General features: G+C 51.9%; 7 protein-coding genes across 7 annotated transcripts; 4 read left to right on the top strand and 3 right to left on the bottom strand.

Moving 5' to 3' along the window:
• Positions 1-601: 601 nt before the first annotated feature.
• On the top strand, positions 602-1,330 carry INS49_012312 (uncharacterized protein; the record flags this gene model as incomplete). Its single annotated transcript, XM_043173016.1, has 1 exon — positions 602-1,330. One exon carries the CDS (start codon positions 602-604, stop codon positions 1,328-1,330), a length of 729 nt encoding a protein of 242 aa, XP_043022313.1.
• A 629-nt stretch (positions 1,331-1,959) lies between these two features.
• On the bottom strand, positions 1,960-2,445 carry INS49_012311 (uncharacterized protein; the record flags this gene model as incomplete). Its single annotated transcript, XM_043173015.1, has 2 exons — positions 1,960-2,000; positions 2,070-2,445. 2 exons carry the CDS (start codon positions 2,443-2,445, stop codon positions 1,960-1,962), a joined length of 417 nt encoding a protein of 138 aa, XP_043022312.1.
• Positions 2,446-4,292: 1,847 nt separating this feature from the next.
• On the bottom strand, positions 4,293-5,279 carry INS49_012310 (uncharacterized protein; the record flags this gene model as incomplete). Its single annotated transcript, XM_043173014.1, has 3 exons — positions 4,293-4,801; positions 4,904-5,176; positions 5,210-5,279. The coding sequence occupies 3 exons, from the start codon at positions 5,277-5,279 to the stop codon at positions 4,293-4,295; spliced, it is 852 nt and encodes a 283-aa protein (XP_043022311.1).
• Positions 5,280-5,840: 561 nt separating this feature from the next.
• Positions 5,841-6,383, top strand: INS49_012309 (uncharacterized protein; the record flags this gene model as incomplete). The annotated part of the gene is made up of 1 exon (XM_043173013.1): positions 5,841-6,383. One exon carries the CDS (start codon positions 5,841-5,843, stop codon positions 6,381-6,383), a length of 543 nt encoding a protein of 180 aa, XP_043022310.1.
• A 3,346-nt stretch (positions 6,384-9,729) lies between these two features.
• Positions 9,730-10,374, top strand: INS49_012308 (uncharacterized protein; the record flags this gene model as incomplete). The annotated part of the gene is made up of 3 exons (XM_043173012.1): positions 9,730-9,942; positions 10,003-10,332; positions 10,372-10,374. The coding sequence occupies 3 exons, from the start codon at positions 9,730-9,732 to the stop codon at positions 10,372-10,374; spliced, it is 546 nt and encodes a 181-aa protein (XP_043022309.1).
• Positions 10,375-12,339: 1,965 nt separating this feature from the next.
• Positions 12,340-13,004, top strand: INS49_012307 (uncharacterized protein; the record flags this gene model as incomplete). Its single annotated transcript, XM_043173011.1, has 3 exons — positions 12,340-12,546; positions 12,607-12,904; positions 12,964-13,004. 3 exons carry the CDS (start codon positions 12,340-12,342, stop codon positions 13,002-13,004), a joined length of 546 nt encoding a protein of 181 aa, XP_043022308.1.
• A 223-nt stretch (positions 13,005-13,227) lies between these two features.
• On the bottom strand, positions 13,228-17,399 carry INS49_012306 (uncharacterized protein; the record flags this gene model as incomplete). Its single annotated transcript, XM_043173010.1, has 2 exons — positions 13,228-14,122; positions 14,182-17,399. 2 exons carry the CDS (start codon positions 17,397-17,399, stop codon positions 13,228-13,230), a joined length of 4,113 nt encoding a protein of 1,370 aa, XP_043022307.1.
• Positions 17,400-17,624: the final 225 nt, after the last annotated feature.

Here is a 17,624-nt window from a genome sequence, read left to right as displayed (position 1 = left end):
GGAAGCGACATCCGGGCTGCCGGCTGAAACATGCAGGTACCGCATGCTGTCCCTCCAGGGCGGCGGTACGTGGGAACTTTTTGCTGGGACGAACTGCCACTAGTCCCTGGAAGAGTGGTTCGCGTTACGGGACGGGCCACAATATTCCTGATCTGTACGTCAGTGCGGAAGCTAGTAATCCCTTTCCGCCTACCGTAATGTGGGGGCATAGGGCCTGGCCTATTCGGCTTACTACCGGTAATGAGGTTCGACATGTCAGATGTCTCACACGATGCCTTCTTTTCACCTCTGTGGCTAAGTTGACGATGCCAGATAGAGATTCTTGGCAATGTAGGCTAAGGCCTAAGGTCGTGGGTTGGATCTCTGCCATCGGATACGGCTCCCAAATTATAAAAGGTGTTGCTTGATTCCATCAGGATTCTCGTCCTTGTCCCCCAACCACCACAGTCTTTTCCGGCTCACTTACACTCATTTCAAACACTCCCTGAGAAATAAGCCCACCAGTTGGCTCGTATAATTATTCCGTCCTTGTCAGTCTCGAACTTCTCACCCCAGGTTTTTTTCCCGTCATCCCAGCTAACAACAGTGGTGCAAACAGACCATGAAGCTCTCGTCCAACATCGCCCTGGCCACCATGGCCGCCCAGGCCTCCGCCCTGGTGCAAATCGAGGTCAGATACAGCGACACCATGATCGAAGTCGGAAACCTCGACCTATTTGCCGTCACCTACCAGGCCATCTACGATGAGGATGGCAACCAGCGCTCAGTCATGATGGACCGCTCATACGGCACCTTCGACAACACTTGCAAGTCCGCCGAGGAGCCCGACCCAGACCTGAACGTGCAGGTCAAGGTCAACGGCGCCTGGGGACGCACGCCCGGGCTGGCGGACAACGAGATGCGCGAGGGCCTGGTGGCGGCCATGTGGGAGGCGCTGCAGGCCGTGACCAACCCCTCGGGCTACGAGGTCTTCTCCGAGTGCCGCGGCCTCGACTGGCAGGAGAGCGTCGGCTACACCGACACCGCCGCCTGCGGGCCCGAGAGCTCGCGCAACTGCGAGGAGCCGTGCAGCAAGGAGGGCTCGCCCGGCCTGGCGCAGTGCATGAAGCACTCGTGGGGCCACCAGGTCCCCTCGTCCATGCGCGTCACCGCCTACATCGACGACCAGCTGCAGGCTGACGACCTGATCATCGAGTTTGCCTCTGCTAGGACCCCCAAGGATGGAGGTTGCGGCATCATCGGGGACATTGCTGGTACCCTTGCTGGGTATGTCATCCCCGTCGCCGGTGGCCTGTTCGCCAAGGGTATCTCCATTGGCTGCAGCAGCTAAGCGGAAGGTTCGATCAACACGATATTCTTAACTGCACTGTGACGACCGTGCTGGAAGAAGGATGAAACTATAATGTACAATATCTAGCATAAAGTTCTTTGGACATGTATCTGGACAGCTCTAGGCTTGAATAGTAGTATCATCATCGTCAAATTGTAATGCCTATTTTAAGATAGCAGGTCTTTTTCGCAAGCGCTTTCAAGATTTGTGTCTTCTGCCATTTGATGTGAGGGTTGGACTATCAGGAGTGCGTTCATTGGTAGAAGGGCCATGAGATGATGTTCAAGTTTAGAGGCTGAGTCAGTCAAAAGCAATCCACACAAATGTACACCTTTATACAAAGGCTGTTATACAATGTCCTTGATGCAGGGTAACTGAGAAGGGTCGTTTGATTGCGCCCGGTTCTGACGGTCGAGCCACATTCGTTCTCTTCAGCCATCAGTCACAAACGCTAGGCTGGTACGGACTTGATTGTTCTGGTCTTTGCTAGGGTCGGGTATCTGAAGACATCAAGAACTCCTGAACTCCATGTCCATGCAAAGCTGACCTGCTACCAAACGGTGACCCACTCAAATTCCTCACCCACTTCCAAAAAACATTCCCGTAATTAGGAATCTGCCGCTCTGAACTTAGCAGACAAGCTTACCGCCCGAGTTGCCGACGTAGGAGTCTGTTGTGGTTTATGTTAGTGGCCGAGGGGTTGCAAGGAAGAAAAGTGTGACAAGGACGTTGGACTTACTCAGAGCAAAGACGTTGTAGGTCTCGCCACTTCCACTGCAGGGGCCACGGCAGCCGAAGTTGGCGCCAAAGTGCTCATCGCCACCACTGTAGTTGTTGTCACACTTCGAGACGGAATCGGTGAAGTGGCCGGAAGGCGGGTAGGTGAAGCCGCAGGAGTCAGCAGACCAGCCGAAGCAGGTGTTGAGGTCCAGCTGGGACCAGTTCTTGTTCTTGTCGTCGACCTTGCAGTTGGCCTGGAGCATCATGGAGCGACCCTTGTCGCCATTGAGGTTGGTCAGGGCGAACTCGGAGCAGGAACCGAGGAAGCCGCTGGCCGCGAAGGTGGTGCCAGCCAGAGCAAGGGTGGCAACAGTGGTGATGGAAGAGGCCTTCATTGTGATGGATTTTTGTTGACGAGGGAGTATTTAGACTTTGTGGTGTCTGCTGTTGATGAAGTGGAGTGGAGTGATGGTGTTGATTTGTGGGATTGTCTCTGTTGCATTGAGGGTGCAGGAAAGGGTTTCGTGTTGCCCTACCCAAGTGCTTTCGTTTTCCATTTACACATTGGCTCCAGTCAGTGTCTGTACTTCAAAACGGTAAAAGACGCAGATAAAAGTCCGAAGGGTGAAGTCAATGATTCACTGCTCCTGGTGACTGTGGAACTTCCGTTTACTGACTGACTAGAGGAAACGATTCACTGGCCTTAGTGCCTATATAAAAGGCAGCAGAGTTTAGGCGTTTGTAGATACTCAGTGCCCAGCTTGTTACATACAAACAGAATCAAAAAGACCAACGCTTGAACGTTCATACACAGACACTACGCAGACGAATCCAACGACGCCAGTCATCACGATGCGAATGATCATCAACCTGATGCTGCTTGGTTTCGGTCTCGGTGGCATGACTCCATCAGGAGGAAAAGACGGAGTTTGCGTGTGTACCAACCCCCCCCCCTAAACAACTTTTGCCTTGGTCCAAGAATCTTAGAGAGCACCTCACAGGCTTCCATTACTGGCAAGGACTCATCAGCCCCGCTTCAGCTGCATATAACGAGTTCTCATACCGGTTATCCCCATCTGCTAGACTGATGTTAACTTAAATCATTCCAGTGCCGACCTGAATGCGTGGGCTGCATCTTCACGCCTTGCGGTGAATTAGTGGGTGATTGCCAAGGCCTCATTGTATGCTTCCTCAAACCCACATTGTAGCATCACGGTCATACAGCCCCACTATTCCATCGTCTACTGTAAAAGGTACCTCAAGACTCAATTCATTTGCTAAACGTGTTCCAACAGTGGACTACCTCCTGCTCCGAGTCTAAGTCCCCTCAGGACCCTGTTTCCTTCGAGGGAAGCATTAACTACCTTGGAAAGTTTGACGTTGGTCGAGCTGATAGTTGAGATTCGCAAATCCGCGTTTCCCAGTGTGATGAGTATTCGTCTGCGCATAACAAGACAGAGACGACAATATTGTGTTGTGGGGACATGGAAAGCCTGAACTGCTCTGGTGGCGAAGAAACATAGACAGACGTAGCTCAATAAACACAGCCATCGAAGCCTGCAACAATTACCTCTACTTCGCATTGTCTTGGCAGTCCTTGACACGAATCTTATTCCCTGGTCGATGTCCGCCATTTGCCTCTGTTTAAAACTACTAGTAGCAATTGCAAGACGACCAGAAGAGCGGTACCCTATATGATGTAAATTGCCTTCAGAGTCCTATACTAAGCGCTGCAATCATACTTTTGGGAAACAAAAACCTCTATCTCTGTTAATTTCTCAATGCCGAGGTCTAACATTCAGAATATGAGCATGGAGAGCATTGAATCAGAGATACTTTGTTGTTAAAGTTGCAACAAGTCCCAGGTCCCAGACTTGAAATTGACAAATGCCAACCAGCTCAATACTTTAATCCTTCCATGGGAACACACATTGATGAATATGTAGTCGTAAAAGTATTGAATAGTTAAGACCTGACAGTAACGACCAGCTTTTCCCCTGACGCTGAGCCGGATTTCATCAAATGCGATCCTCTCATGATGCTGTCGAAGCCCTCACAATTAACACTGCATGACCATGAAAGCCGCTGGCGTGCTATTTGAGACAATTTTCTCGTTTCAGCAGTCACCAGGGGATACTTCAGGTGTGGTAGTAGCGCACGTGGCCTTGGTCCTCGAGGATCTGTATGTATGGGTTTCTACGTTGCAGATTACCGAGGTAGATTGCTCAGCCGTACTCTACGTCTAACCGCCACTCGTGGTTGTTGATACCGTGGTTCCCACAAAGACAACCAGAACCGCCGCGTACGCAGCAGTCACACTCATCACTGTTTCCATCCCTAACTTAGCCCCGTCCACAAACGTAGGGACGATCGAAATAACGGATCCAAAGCCAAACACAAATGCTGTTGTCGTGATCAATGTTGTGTACATCTGGTTTTGCAAGACCATTAGCCACATCGGGCCTACCAGAAATGCACCACCCACGATCGCCATGGCCAGTCGCTGCAGAGTCTGACGGAACTTTTCCTCCTTGCTGAGCTTTCCCCGAGAGTCATCGGCGGTAAACACCGGTCCATGAAAGTTGATGCTCGACCACTCCCCCTTACTCTCCCGAATATGTGACGGAATATGCAGGAGCTCCAATTCCAGGAACCTTGCCTCAAGGTTCCTTGAGCTAGAGAGAATGAACGGGTCACGGTCTCCTCGATCGACACATGACTGAATATAATCGTAGTCACGTACCGCTGTGACTGTAATACAGTAGCTATAGTCAGCTGTCCATACCAAACGGGATCTCCTCCTTGAAGAGCATAGAGACCAAAGAAGAGAGAAAGTCTCAGAATTCGGCTTACTATAATTCTCAAGGAGGTCCTCCCAGTCATTTGGCTCCTCTTCTTTGAAATGCATGGACATTACTCTGTTTGCCAGCTCGATCTGAAGCTTCCGCATCCGCATTCGTTGCAATCCAGCGAAACTGATGACGAGCTGTCTCTTCTTGGGTTGCGTGACATCCTCATCCTTGCCGTAGGAAGGAGAGGTCAAGAATACGTCTCGTTCGAAATGTTGCAAGAGAGCAGCGCTACGATCGGCGAGCCTCTGCTCATCGTTTGGAAGAGAACAGGAGTCTGAAAAGGCTGATCAGCAACTTCGGTACTAACTCGGGGACTCCGAAAAGCCGATGTTTAGTCTTCTCACTATCTGCAGGGCCGTTCGGTGAAATCCAGCCATGGTGCCTTTCGTATGAGTAAAAGGGCCGTTCCATGGACCGGAGTTGATGTTGCTCCATGGAATACCGCCTTCGATCCCCCAGGTCGTCATTCTTTGAGACAGGGCGATGCTTGTCATTAGGATTTGGCTGATGACTGGATACTTTTTCCATGATTGCTGGAATCAATACGTATTGGTTCAATGCGGTCTAATAGCAGCTCATATCGGACAATCATCACGTCCTTAATTGCAGAGTCCAGAGTGTAAAACAAGATCAAGTACAGACCAGCAGCTTATTAACCCCGCTCGCTTTGTGCGACAGCCAAAATTTTTCCACATCGGTTTCATTGCTGATATGCAGTCATCTCCATGCATTTTTGTAACCAATTAAATTCAACATTGCATGACTTGGCTGCACTGAGATTGCTCTTGCATGCATGACCGAACCCCGCCTGGGAAGCCTGGCAGGCAGCAGGCTCTCCCGATACTGTCATATTCGACAATCAACTCGTTCCAATGACCCAAGCACAGCCTGGGTTGAATATTGTCCTGCATCACACAAACCTGCGAAGTACGGTCAAGATGGTTCCACGATTCGTGTTGGATGTGTATTACAACTTTTCCTTGAAAGAGCTCGGGATCCATTTCCACACCGCTCAACAGGCCCAGAAATACCAGGCACTCAACCGTGAGGGCCGCATCTTGGCCGGAAACGAGAAGATGGTGTGGATTCCCATCCCCAGCGGGATGACGGACATTCGGGGAAGTTCGTTCGGCTTTGTCATGTGCTTTGAGAGTGCGGATGCTGCATCAACATGGTGCAAGCGCGTGGTTTTGGGAGTGCCCTACGATGGCCGGGATCACAACACCAAAGAAGCATATATAGTCAGAGAGTGGAGTGAAGATGACTTGGAACAGAAGCTTGCAGGGAGAGCAGGACAGTTGGGGCTGCCCGGACAGATGCCCGAGCACCGTGGACCGAGTCCGGGACGTGAATTTAGGGCGACCGGACGAGTGGAAGGAGAAAAGAAAAAGGATCCTGTGGGCTTTGGTATTGAGCGTCCACGAGACTCAGATACAGCAAGATATGGCATTCCATCCCACATCAACACAAAGGGGAAGTAAGAGTCATGGGTCCGCCAATTGCTACCCAGTCGCCAACTACAAACAGCCTTCTATACCTAGGTAACTACGCAATTACTGCTTTGGCACATTATCCGCTACAGAGAGAATCGGGTCACGTAATCCTTTCGAATTGGGAGAAATTCTTTAAAATCGTGTTTTTTAGGGGATTCCGATTATTTGTGATTGTTTTCTAGGATGCGAGCGTGCATTTTCATCATGATTTATTTCCGGTTCTTGTGATCAGGCGTGCGAATGTAACACTCACATCTCAGCCCACCGTCTCATGAAAGCACGTGCGTCATGGCCAATTTCTAGATACTGACTCTTTCATATACAAGAATAAGTAACAGGCCGATTCGTAATCTTCTTGATCCATGGTTACAAAGCCAAAATCGTTGTGGCCAAACCTCACAGATCTCAGAGAAATTACCTTATGGGCGATGTACCAAAAAGGTTGAAAGATGATCGAATGACTCCAGTGATGTGTCGTGCTCGGTGGCTAGCAACCCAGCCGCAAACGTTGGTAAGCAGCGCTTGACATGGGAACATATCAACCGCGTTGGGAAACGATCTGTATGACCGCATGTTCTTAAAAACACTCGCCTGGCTTGGGATTAGACCACATTGAAGATCTCATCAGAAAGAATAATCCGGCGAGTAGAACAAGCTCCGAGTACAGAGCTCCGCCGGGCTTCCAGGAGGGCAGTTTTGCTCAAAGCTCTGGGCCCCAGAACATTGCCAGCAGCATTTTATGGAGAATTGACTGCGTATTATCCTGTGTAGGACGGTTCTAAACCTAATCGGTATGCACTATCTATGTAGGTCCATGGTTGCTGATTGGGTTTGACATCATCAACTAGAATGTCGCAGGCTGACTTGGATTGCAGTCACCCACTGAGGATGGACAGGGAGTACATGGGCCAGAAGAAGGGCCTCTTGAAATGGCAACTTTCCAGTGGGAAGGATTGAAGGTCCAAAGTTCAGTGGCACATGGATGATGGAGATGGATGGTCAAAAAGATGGGAGGCTAAAAGAGAAAAGACGGTCACAAAAAAAGCGGCGGTCAGAAAAGATGGACTGTAAAACAAGATGCACCCAAAAAAGATGGAATTGTCAAAATAAGTGGACCGCCAAAAAAGATGGACTATCAAAATAAGTGGGCTATCAAAACAAGGGTATTTTCAAAAAAAAAAAAAAAAAAGATGGACGGTTAAAATCGATGGTGCAAGGATGGATGGATAATTGATTGGATGGATACAATAACCTTGTGCAAGAGCTGGCCACCCGCCAAGGAAGGCCAGGGACGAACAGCACGTACCGAGAGCAGATTAAGACACTCTCTCAGACCAGCACTTTCCATTGTCTCTGAGTCTAGTTTGTCGACCCGCGGCGAATTCGGCGACTGCGGCTCTGCTTTGGCGGCAGGGCTCCTCGGAGGGTATGGATGCACAACGAAGTGGGAGTGGCTAGAATTCCGTGCTTCCGAGGGCTGTCCAGGGCTGTGCCGCGCACCAAGTGCTGACAGGCTCTACAATTCGTTCGGCTAGGTGTGTACGCCAGACTGGACGAAACATTACCAGGCGGTAGGTGCGTGTGTGGCCCTCTGGCACCAGGGGAAGGATTTCCGCGTGCCGGTGCTCGCGTCCCTTCCCGTCGGTTTATGTGCATCTCCTTATGCTACTCAGGGGTTCGGTCAAGTCCAGTCAGTCTCGTCGTCCGAAGGGCCATAAGAACCGCCGCCCTCTTCACAGTGGCCATCGTTACGGTGGCGGGATGAGGAATCTACATGAACAGCACTCCCCCCCCTCCCCCCCAAAACAAAATAAGGATAGAGCTGCGTTGGGAAAGCGCAATGCAGACATTGCGCTCATTCATGTGCCGCGTGACAAAGTCCTCACCGACTGCCCCTGTCACAAAGCGAGAAGCTGCTGAAGGGAATTGGTACTGCCATGTTGGGTAGTGGCTGCAGCAGTCTAGTGGCGTTAGACAGGCTGTGTTCTGATGTGCTGTTATCAGTCGTGGGACTTATATCTGTGTCGACAGGACCCGAGACTGTCGATCACTGTTGATTTTGCTGCAACTTCTGTTAGCTTGAGTAGCATGCACAAGCGACCCGCTTGCTATGAGAAGCTGTCACCCACCACACCCAGGCAGAAAACGTGTCCTGGTTTCTCACCCTTCTCACGATACTGCTGAATTCACTGTATTACTGCAAATTTGAGATTGTTTACTTTCGAATTTTTCATCATGAATGCCATCCCCCAGCCCTTATCCTCGGGCATCATCACGTGGCGTGTAGTTGTTGAGCGCAGCGGCATGCACTATTTATACCTAACACGCATGTCCTCTCACCTACCTAGCTTTGTCGTGAATGAAAGAACCCTGGCATTGTACTACTGGGTGCAGCCGTGGTGGTCACGTTGGCTCTGCAGACCTGCCATCGGAATAGTTACTATCGTGCATGTATGTCCACATTTCCTTTTATGTAGCAAGGCAGGACTCGGAGCTGGCTTCATGGAAGCATAGACAACCCGCTGTGCCCGAGTATGACTGAATTTCATGCAGACTATATATAGATAATCCCACCTTAACAATGGGCAGCATGTCTTGGTTACAAGAAATTGTCCATCTAGCTTTGACCCGCCCACTCGTCACATGTTTACTGTCAGCTTCTGTTCTTCACTTGGAGAAAGTAGCCCTCTTAGGGCGATTCTGGTTCACCCTAGGCTCTCATATATTGGCCTCATCCTCACCCCCTTGATAGTGCTGCTGGCTATAGTGGCACCCGGGGTGCTTCTTGGGGTGATGACTAGATTGGCCGAACTGGGGATTATACTGTCGGCCGCCGTTGCCGGGACCTTTGCACTGGCGGAAAATCTTCGCAGGCAGGCCTGACATGGTAGGTGATCGCGTGCCTGTCTGTTGAACATGGTGACGGATATGTTCAGCCGCGGGATTACACATAGGTCAGAGGAAGATTGGAGATGCGACAGAGTTGTCTTCTGATGGTGGAAAGGCTTTCTCAATCAAAGTAATCGCCATAGGTTTGAGTTTCATTCAACCTAAGTCCATATCTAATCCAGTATCTTTTGTGCACCCCAATCGTATAAGTAGGGGGGCCAAAAAGCGGGAGAGACCGCCTTTGCTGAATTCAATAAGGCTCTGTAACCCCTCCTTCTTAACTATATCTACTGCCGCCTACTCCACCAGCCCTCGACACACCAGGCTTTTAATTTCATGCTTGTAAGGAGAAGTCCTCTCCAATATTTTGAATCCTTTCCTCCTTTCCTTCCGTTATCCAGCAAAGGCCTCAGATTTCTGGGAAAGTTCCGGCATGACCAGCACTATGCCCACCGAAGACTCTGTTTCTGGTCTTGGCGGTACCTTATGCGTCGTGTTCCGACACGGCGGCGCCAATTCCTTGACCAGTATTCAACTGCGCCCAGATGTTCCCGTCCACGAAATGACCAACATCCTTCTCGGCGAATATCAAGGTCTTCCGAACGCCGTGCCACGCCACATCACTAGCCAGGTCTCCGAGGTCGCGACTCCGGAGGAGGTAAGTCCTACTGACCATACCTACTCACATTTAGACTGGCCGTCTATAACTCCCTCCCAGTCAGTCGATCTCGAGGCCCAGCCTGTTCAGGGTCAGCAAGCCGCCATCACCAGTCAGGATCCCGTGCGCCCGTTGGATCCGCCCCTCCTCAGCAACAATAACTCTTTCACCCCGGAAGCTCACAGCTCGGGGGCGGCCCGCCAGTTGCCCGCAGACGGCGATATTGGCTCCAGCAGGGAACTGACCATCCGCTCCAGGCCTACCGTGAAGCGGATAGCGGTTCTCATTGTTGCAGCTCTGTCCCTGGTGGTAGTGCCAGGCCTCGTCCTCGGGGTCGCGACGAAGCAGATACCGTGGGGTATCGCACTCTCGGGTGCTATCGCTACCGTGGTCAGTTTCTTTGCAGGTCTTTATTATTACCACAATAAGTGAGACTGGTGGATCTTATCGAAGGTAGGAGGACATGGGCTTGTTGCGGTGGCTTGCAGGACAAACGGCCATCAATTGGACACATTCTCCCAGTCACTCGCCCCCCTGCCCATTCTTCCCTGTGATCTCACATTGAAGAAATTGGAGAAAGACCCATATATTCTGTAGTTGTCTTTTTAAAATATACCCAAAGAGATGGAAGCATTTGCTCATAGTAAATAGACTCTCTTGCCTACCCTACTATAACATCTTAATGGTTTTCATAAGAAAGACGACGAAGAGTAACTGACTTCAGCTAGACCTTCATCTTGTGTTACTCTGTTCAAAGATGAAATTTACTATGGACAACAGAGGGACACAGTCACTGTATTCGATATCCTTTAACATAGGCCATCGGGATGAAGATCACTTGCTTTCCTTGCCTCATCCCTTCTTTCTTCCGTAGCTGGACAGAGTCTTTCCATCACTTGTTCCTGTGCCCAGGCATCAGGGATTTCACAAATTAGTTTACACAAAGAAAAAGGATAATAGGAAGAGATATTTAAGAACACCTGAATACCTTCATGTAACGAAAGAAAGTCATGAAATATAACAAAGTGCAACGAAACATATACATATACTGAATTTGAAGAATGTGCTGCAAGTGACATTAGCTTGAAACTCACGCCACGTGTGTCTTAAGGGGAGCAAGCAATCCATTCGATCCATTGAAAGCCCTGATCTGCAACCGTTAGTGTCCATCGCTACATAGTACAGAGCCAGTTTGCCAGACAAAGGTGCACTTGGCTGCCTGGTTTGATTGAATCCATATGTTGAAAAGGTGATAGCCCTTTCCTTCAATTTTTGACAAGACTTTTATGTCTTGAAACAGAGTAAGACTGACTATCCATTCCGGACGAGAGGTGAGGTATTCGCATAGGGAGAGATCAAGACATCACTGATTCAGTACAATATGTCCACTTTCTTGCACCTACGTGCTCCATGCCTACATCACACCAGCAGCCTGCAGAGGTAGAGATATTAGCCTTATCGGCAGCTCTTGTTTGGAGCAACCGTCAATCGTTGGGAATATCAATGAGGTTCCTAGAACACATGGCCCATCCACCTATCAACAAAACGGATAAGGACCACCACTATGCCAGTTCGTCTCACTGCTCGGAAGCCTGTCAGAACAGTCTGCCGTGATGCCCTTCTGCCAAAAGAACCGTCTGTCACTTTATTTGCTCTGCTCAACAAAGTTGCATTCAGAAAGAATGTCCTTCTTATACTTTTGCCCGTGCAATACTCTCAGCTTTGGTAAGAGCGAATCAATCAGAAGACTATTCTCGATTTTAAAGACTGTTCCTAACGCTGTCTTTCAACCGACTTCCTAAAGTTAGGCTCGCTGCGCTACGTGTACAAAGTAGAACGATTATCTATTATTACAAAAAAAAAAGAAAACAGAAGAAGAAAAAACACATAGGATACCTTTTTGACTAACCTAGCACTGAGCCGTGTGGTAGCTTAGTGCCGTCGGGTGTAACCCGAAGGTCTTCAGTATTGGTGGCAAACCACAATGCCAGCCGGCTCTTCATGATGTCCAGGTCCCTTGTGTCAGCCTTGCTTCTCCCAAATCCACTTCGTAATCGACCGGGGGTGGTGTCCATACCTCACACCGAGCTGATTGGACGGGAGTTAAACGTCGAAAGGATTTAATCCCTGCAGTGCAAGTACCAGGTAGCCTCTAACACTTGATTAGCATGTTTATGAGGAGCGCCGCTGATAGTGAACATATCTGAAGGTCATATCCTTCGATGTAAGTGAGACCGCTGTTGTGGCACCAAGCCTGCATAACACACAACAAGCGTGCGAAGCCCACATTTCCTTCGGGCTCCTGGCCTCTGTACATAATTCCCATATCTCTGGAACTTTGTCCTGGCTGTTCTCTACTAGTATAAAGCTCAAAGTCAAAGATCTTCCTCCATCAATATGAACGACATGTCCGCCGAAGATTATCCCCCAGGCGTCGGCCTTGAAGTATCTCCCGTTGCCCAGCATGACCCTCCGGGACTCGTGCGCAACGTCGAGTCGCGTCCCCATGTCCTCATCCATGAAATGACGGACATGTTCCCCGGCGAGAGTGTTCTTCACCACGGTGTCACTGGCACCGTTGACGAGACTGCGGCTCTGGAACAGGTATACTTGCCACAAATAATTACACCGACGCCAGAAGTCACTAAGTATTTCCTTCTCTAGCCCCTCCCGCTCGAATCTCATGCTGCCATCAGCCAGGAGCCCAGCGCTCCGCCCATTCCTGACACCTTTCCCGCCTTGGAATCTAACGACGCCATCGTGGCCCGCCTTTCGTCCTCAGATGAACGTCATGCTCCTAACAGGGCTCGTTTCGTCTGCTACAAGCTCAGCAATCCATGGTTGGCATTGCTCATCGCTGGGGCCTCGGCGTTGATCACAGTGCCAGGTGTCGTTCTCGGGGTCCTGATGAGGCAGGTGCTCATGGGCATTGCGCTCTCTGGGGCTATCACTACGGTGGTTGGTACTCTTGCAGGCTTGTGTTTTCATTGTAGTAAGGAAGTCTGACAATCGGCGCCGGAGCGGAGGCCATCATCTCGTTGAAGGCCGTGCAAAGGAGGTAATCATTTCAAGCTGTTCCCTTCTGTCGTCTATCTGGGTTCCGTTTCCTGAAGTCCCTACTCAGTCCTTGTTTGCAAAGCTTGGTCAGCATATGTTCGACAGCGAAGGAAGCGATCGTTGTGCACACTCATCATTATGCTGTGCCGTCTTTCAAGAGAATAACATGTCATTATTCACGGAAGAAATGACTGCAGGGTGCACAGGTACACACCTTCCATTCCTCACCTAGACTTGCAATGCGGCATCCTCCCTCGCAGCATGACTCCCCTTCCTCCACCCCGAGGTATGATCCTCCACCTCCCTGTGCCTCTTCGCCTCACCCGCCTTGCCCCACCCACCACCACCGGGAGTGTTGATTATGATCCTGTCCCCAGCCTTCATAGGCGCACTATTCTTAGCCCCAAGGTTGATATGCCTTTCCTCATACTCAACATCCTCCTTGTCCACCTCATTACCACCCCCATTGCCACCGTTGCCGGCCTTAAGCCGCCGCAGCTGCTTCTCCCAGCTAGCCTTCTCAACCTTCCGCACCCAGACATTCAGCCCGCACGCGGCATCCCCGCCGCCCGCCAGGCCATAGGGGTGATACACCCTCCGCTCAGAGAGGATAGACACCTGCACGGGGATGCGGAACTCAATGTCCCGTACGACGCCGTCCCCACCGCGGTGCTGTCCCTCACCGCCGGACCCCTCCCGGATGCTGAACTCGCGCAGCAGCACGGGGTACCTCCGCTCAAACACCTCGCTGTCGGTGATGCGCGTGTTGGTCATGTGCGTGTGCACGCCGCTGGTGCCGTCCCAGTGGGGGCCCGCGCCCGACCCGCCGGCGATGGTCTCGTAGTACCCGAAGCCGCGGACGGCGTCCTGGCCCGCCGCGTTGCCGCCGAAGCCGAAGGTGAGGTTGTTGCAGTCCCCTTGCGAGGCGGCGCAGGCCTGGAAGGCCTTGAAGATGACGTCCGTCACGCGCTGGCTGGTCAGGACGTTGCCGCCCACCACGGCGGCGTGGTCCGAGGGCGAGAGGAGGGACTTGGGCGGGATCTTGACGTGGATTGGTTTCAGGCAGCCTTGGTTGAGGGGGATGTCTTCGGAGATTAGGCAGCGGAGGCAGTAGATAATGGCACTGGTTCAGAGTTTAGCTTGTGCTATATTGAGATATTGAAAGGGAGAGTGAGTGCTCACCTGTAGCTCACAGCTTCTGGGGCATTGATGTTGCCGTATACTTCGGGACCAGTGCCCTCGAAGTCAAATATCGCCTCACCCTTCTCAGGATCAATAGTGACCTTCAACTTGATTGGGCTACCATCATCCATATAGTCCACAGACGAGAGATCCTTGCCCTCGAACTTCTTGCTCACGTCCTTGAGCAGCCTTCGCACACACGACTCGGCATTATCCTGGATGTTCTTCATGTAGAACATCACAGTATCCTCGCCATACTCTTGGATCAAATTCTCGATCAGCGAGATACCCTTCTGGTTGGCAGACACCTGCGCTCGCAGGTCATTGATGTTGTCAGCGAGGCAACGAGTACCACTGCAGCCAGGGAACTTCGCGGGCTCGTTGTAGAACAGCTCCACAACCCTCTCCTCATTAAACTTGCCCTCGCTGACAAGCTTCTCGCTCTTGATGGCAGCGCCTTCTTGGAAGAGATCGCGCGAGTGGGGTGGCATGCTGCCGGCGGTGATACCACCAATGTCAGCATGGTGGGCTCTAGATGCCGCGTAGAAAAGGATGTTCTCCCCCTTCTCGTCGAACGCAGGCATCGTGAGCGTGACATCAGGAAGATGTGTTCCACCATATGAAGGATGATTGGAGATGATCACGTCTCCTCTCTTCAGCTCGCCCTTCCATATCTCGGCTTGCCGCTTTACACAAGTGCCCATGGAACCCAGGTGCACTGGCAAGTGGGGAGCGTTCGCAACAAGTCCTCCAGTTGCGTCGAAGATGGCACATGAAAAGTCAAGGCGCTCCTTGACATTTGTGCTGACACTTGTCTTTTGCAGTGCCCTACCCATCTGCTCTGCGATGGCCATGAACCTGTGACCGAAGATGCTGAGCACGATTGGGTCCACTTCCCGCTTGGACAGGTCCGTCCCCTGAGACTCATCCCTGCCGCTGTCAGCCGCGATGTTGACAATCACATGGGTCTGAAGGATGACTGCCTCAGCCTTGGGCGTGACAACAATAGTCTGCGTCCCGTCGGCCAGCATGGCTGGACCCTTGACAACGTCTCCAACTTGGATGTCGCCAAGCTTGTAGATTGGTGTCTCCAACCTCCCCTCCTCAAAGTAAACTTGAGCACTGGAGTGCTTGTTCTTCCCAGAGACCTCTTGTCTCTTCAGTTGTTTCAGTTGTTGGTCCACCGTCTCCTCGGCATATCTGAAACTCTTGCCAATGCCTCTTACTCGCACATCGTCGACAATGATGTCCCGATCGTCTAATGTAAACCCGAATTCGTATCGATGATGCTTCACAAACGCCTGGTCAAATGCCCATTCTTTGCCGTCAAAATGCTCTTTGGTGTCTTCGTCGCTCGGCTTGACAATCATCAATGCTGATTCTGTACCGCGGTATCTCATGTTCAAGTACTCCTCAAAGACGATATCCTTGTCGCTGAATCCCTGGTCCTGGAGTGCCTTGCGAGACTTCTCCTTGAGCTTCTCCATCTTTTCTTTTAATTCGCTCACGGTCTTGCCATCATCCGACCACACGGCAGAATCTGGCTCTTGTCGCTCATCGACCACGTCTGCCAATGCCATGCCGTATGCTGACAGCACAGACGAGTATCTGTGGATGAGAATTTGCTTAATGCCCAGAGCATCCGCAATAGCAACAGCGTGCTGGCCGCCTGCTCCACCGAATGTGGCCAGCCTGTGTTTTGAAGAGTCGTGACCCTTTGCTTCCGTTATCGACCGAATAGGACGGGTCATGCTCTCGTTCGCGACGGTCAAGAAACCGTAGGCAACCTCATCGACAGACATTTTCTTCCCTGTCTCGTTGTTGACCTGGTCGGTGAGCTCCTGGAGGACCTTCTTGCTAGCCTCGACGTCCAGACCCTCGTCTTCATTCTTGCCGAATATCTTGGGGAAGAACTCGGGCAGAAGCCTGCCCAGGTACAAGTTGGCGTCGGTGACTGTAGCAGGACCTCCCTTTCGGTAGCATGCTGGTCCAGGGTGCGCGCCGGCAGATTCAGGACCAACGACAAAAAGCCCGTTCCTGAAGAACAATCTTGAACCACCACCGGCTGCCACTGTGTTGATGTCCAGCTGCGGCGATTGGATGGTAACGCCAGCCGTTGTGGTCTCGAAGGTATGATCGTACCGGCCCTCGCCGTATCTAGAGACATCGGTACTCGTCCCTCCCATGTCGAACCCAATAACGGGTATCCTTGTGTCCGGGTCATACGACGTTATGGCGTAGCCGACGACACCACCGGCGGGGCCAGACAGGATGGCCTTGAGGCCCGTGAACTTCTCGACATCGACCAGGCCGCCGTCGCTCTGCATGAATTCGCAGCGGGCCCCACGGCTTCCGGATTCGTTCTTAACACTTTGCGTGCCCAGGCCCCCCTCGAAACCCTTCTGGAACCCATCGATGTACTTGCGGATGGCGGGGGTCAGGTACGCGTCGGCGCACACGGAGGTTGCTCTCGAGACCAGCTTGATCATGGGCATGAGCTCGGAGCTCAGCGAGACGTGCCGGAACCCGATCTCCCTGGCGATCCTCCCCACCGCGGCCTCGTGGTCCGGGAATGTGTACCCGTGCATCAGGCACACCGCTATGCTCTTGATGCCCTTGTCGTAAATTTCCTGCAGCTGTGTCCGTATTCTGTCCTCCTCTGGCCGTTGTAGAATGCGGACTGCCTCGCCCGACAGGCCCATGACCAGATCCGCCGTCTTAGCTTCCGCAGTGCCGGCCTTTACCTCTGGCTTGGTAGTGTGCCGTTCCGGGTCCTCGGCATAGTCCTCTAGTGTGACCCGCTCGTCGATCTCCACGACCTCGGAATACAAGACGTCAGGCTTGCGGATAGCGAGGTCAAAGATCTTGGGCCTGGACTGGTTGCCGATGACAAGGCAGTCCTTGAAGCCCTTGGTGACGACCATGGCGATGGTCTCACCCTTCCTCTCGAGCAGGGCGTTGGTGGCAACGGTGGTGCCCATGCGGATGGAGTCGATCTTGGAGGTGTCGAGGGGCTCGCCGCGGGGGATGTCGCGGCCGAGGAAGTGCGACATGATCCTCCGGATGCCCTCGAGCGGCGCATCCTGGTAGTTGGCCGGGTCCTCCGACAGCAGCTTGATCACGATGTCCTCCCCCGCCAGGTTGCCCACGCAGTCGGTGAAGGTGCCGCCGCGGTCTATGGCGATGCGGATGCCCCGCTCATCCTGGCTGGAACCCATCTTCACGTCTGTCCTCGCTGCTGGATAACTGCCTGGCTGTCCAGAAGTTAGGATGTGTGAGGGGTCATGGATGAGACGATTGGGCGGTATGTGAATAAAGAAGTGTGGAATGATGGCAAAAGAAATGTTTTTGAGAGTTCAGATCACTACAACGGGAGTTGGTCTCGCGCCGTCCCCCATGGTATTATTTAGTAGATTACTCGTCATTATTCGCTCCGATCCCGG

Source organism: Diaporthe citri (assembly GCF_014595645.1).
Source record: "Diaporthe citri strain NFHF-8-4 chromosome Unknown scaffold_6, whole genome shotgun sequence".
Lineage (NCBI taxonomy): Eukaryota > Fungi > Ascomycota > Sordariomycetes > Diaporthales > Diaporthaceae > Diaporthe > Diaporthe citri.
The sequence above is the reverse complement of the archived record's forward strand: the minus strand, read 5'-3'. Positions and strand labels throughout refer to the sequence as shown.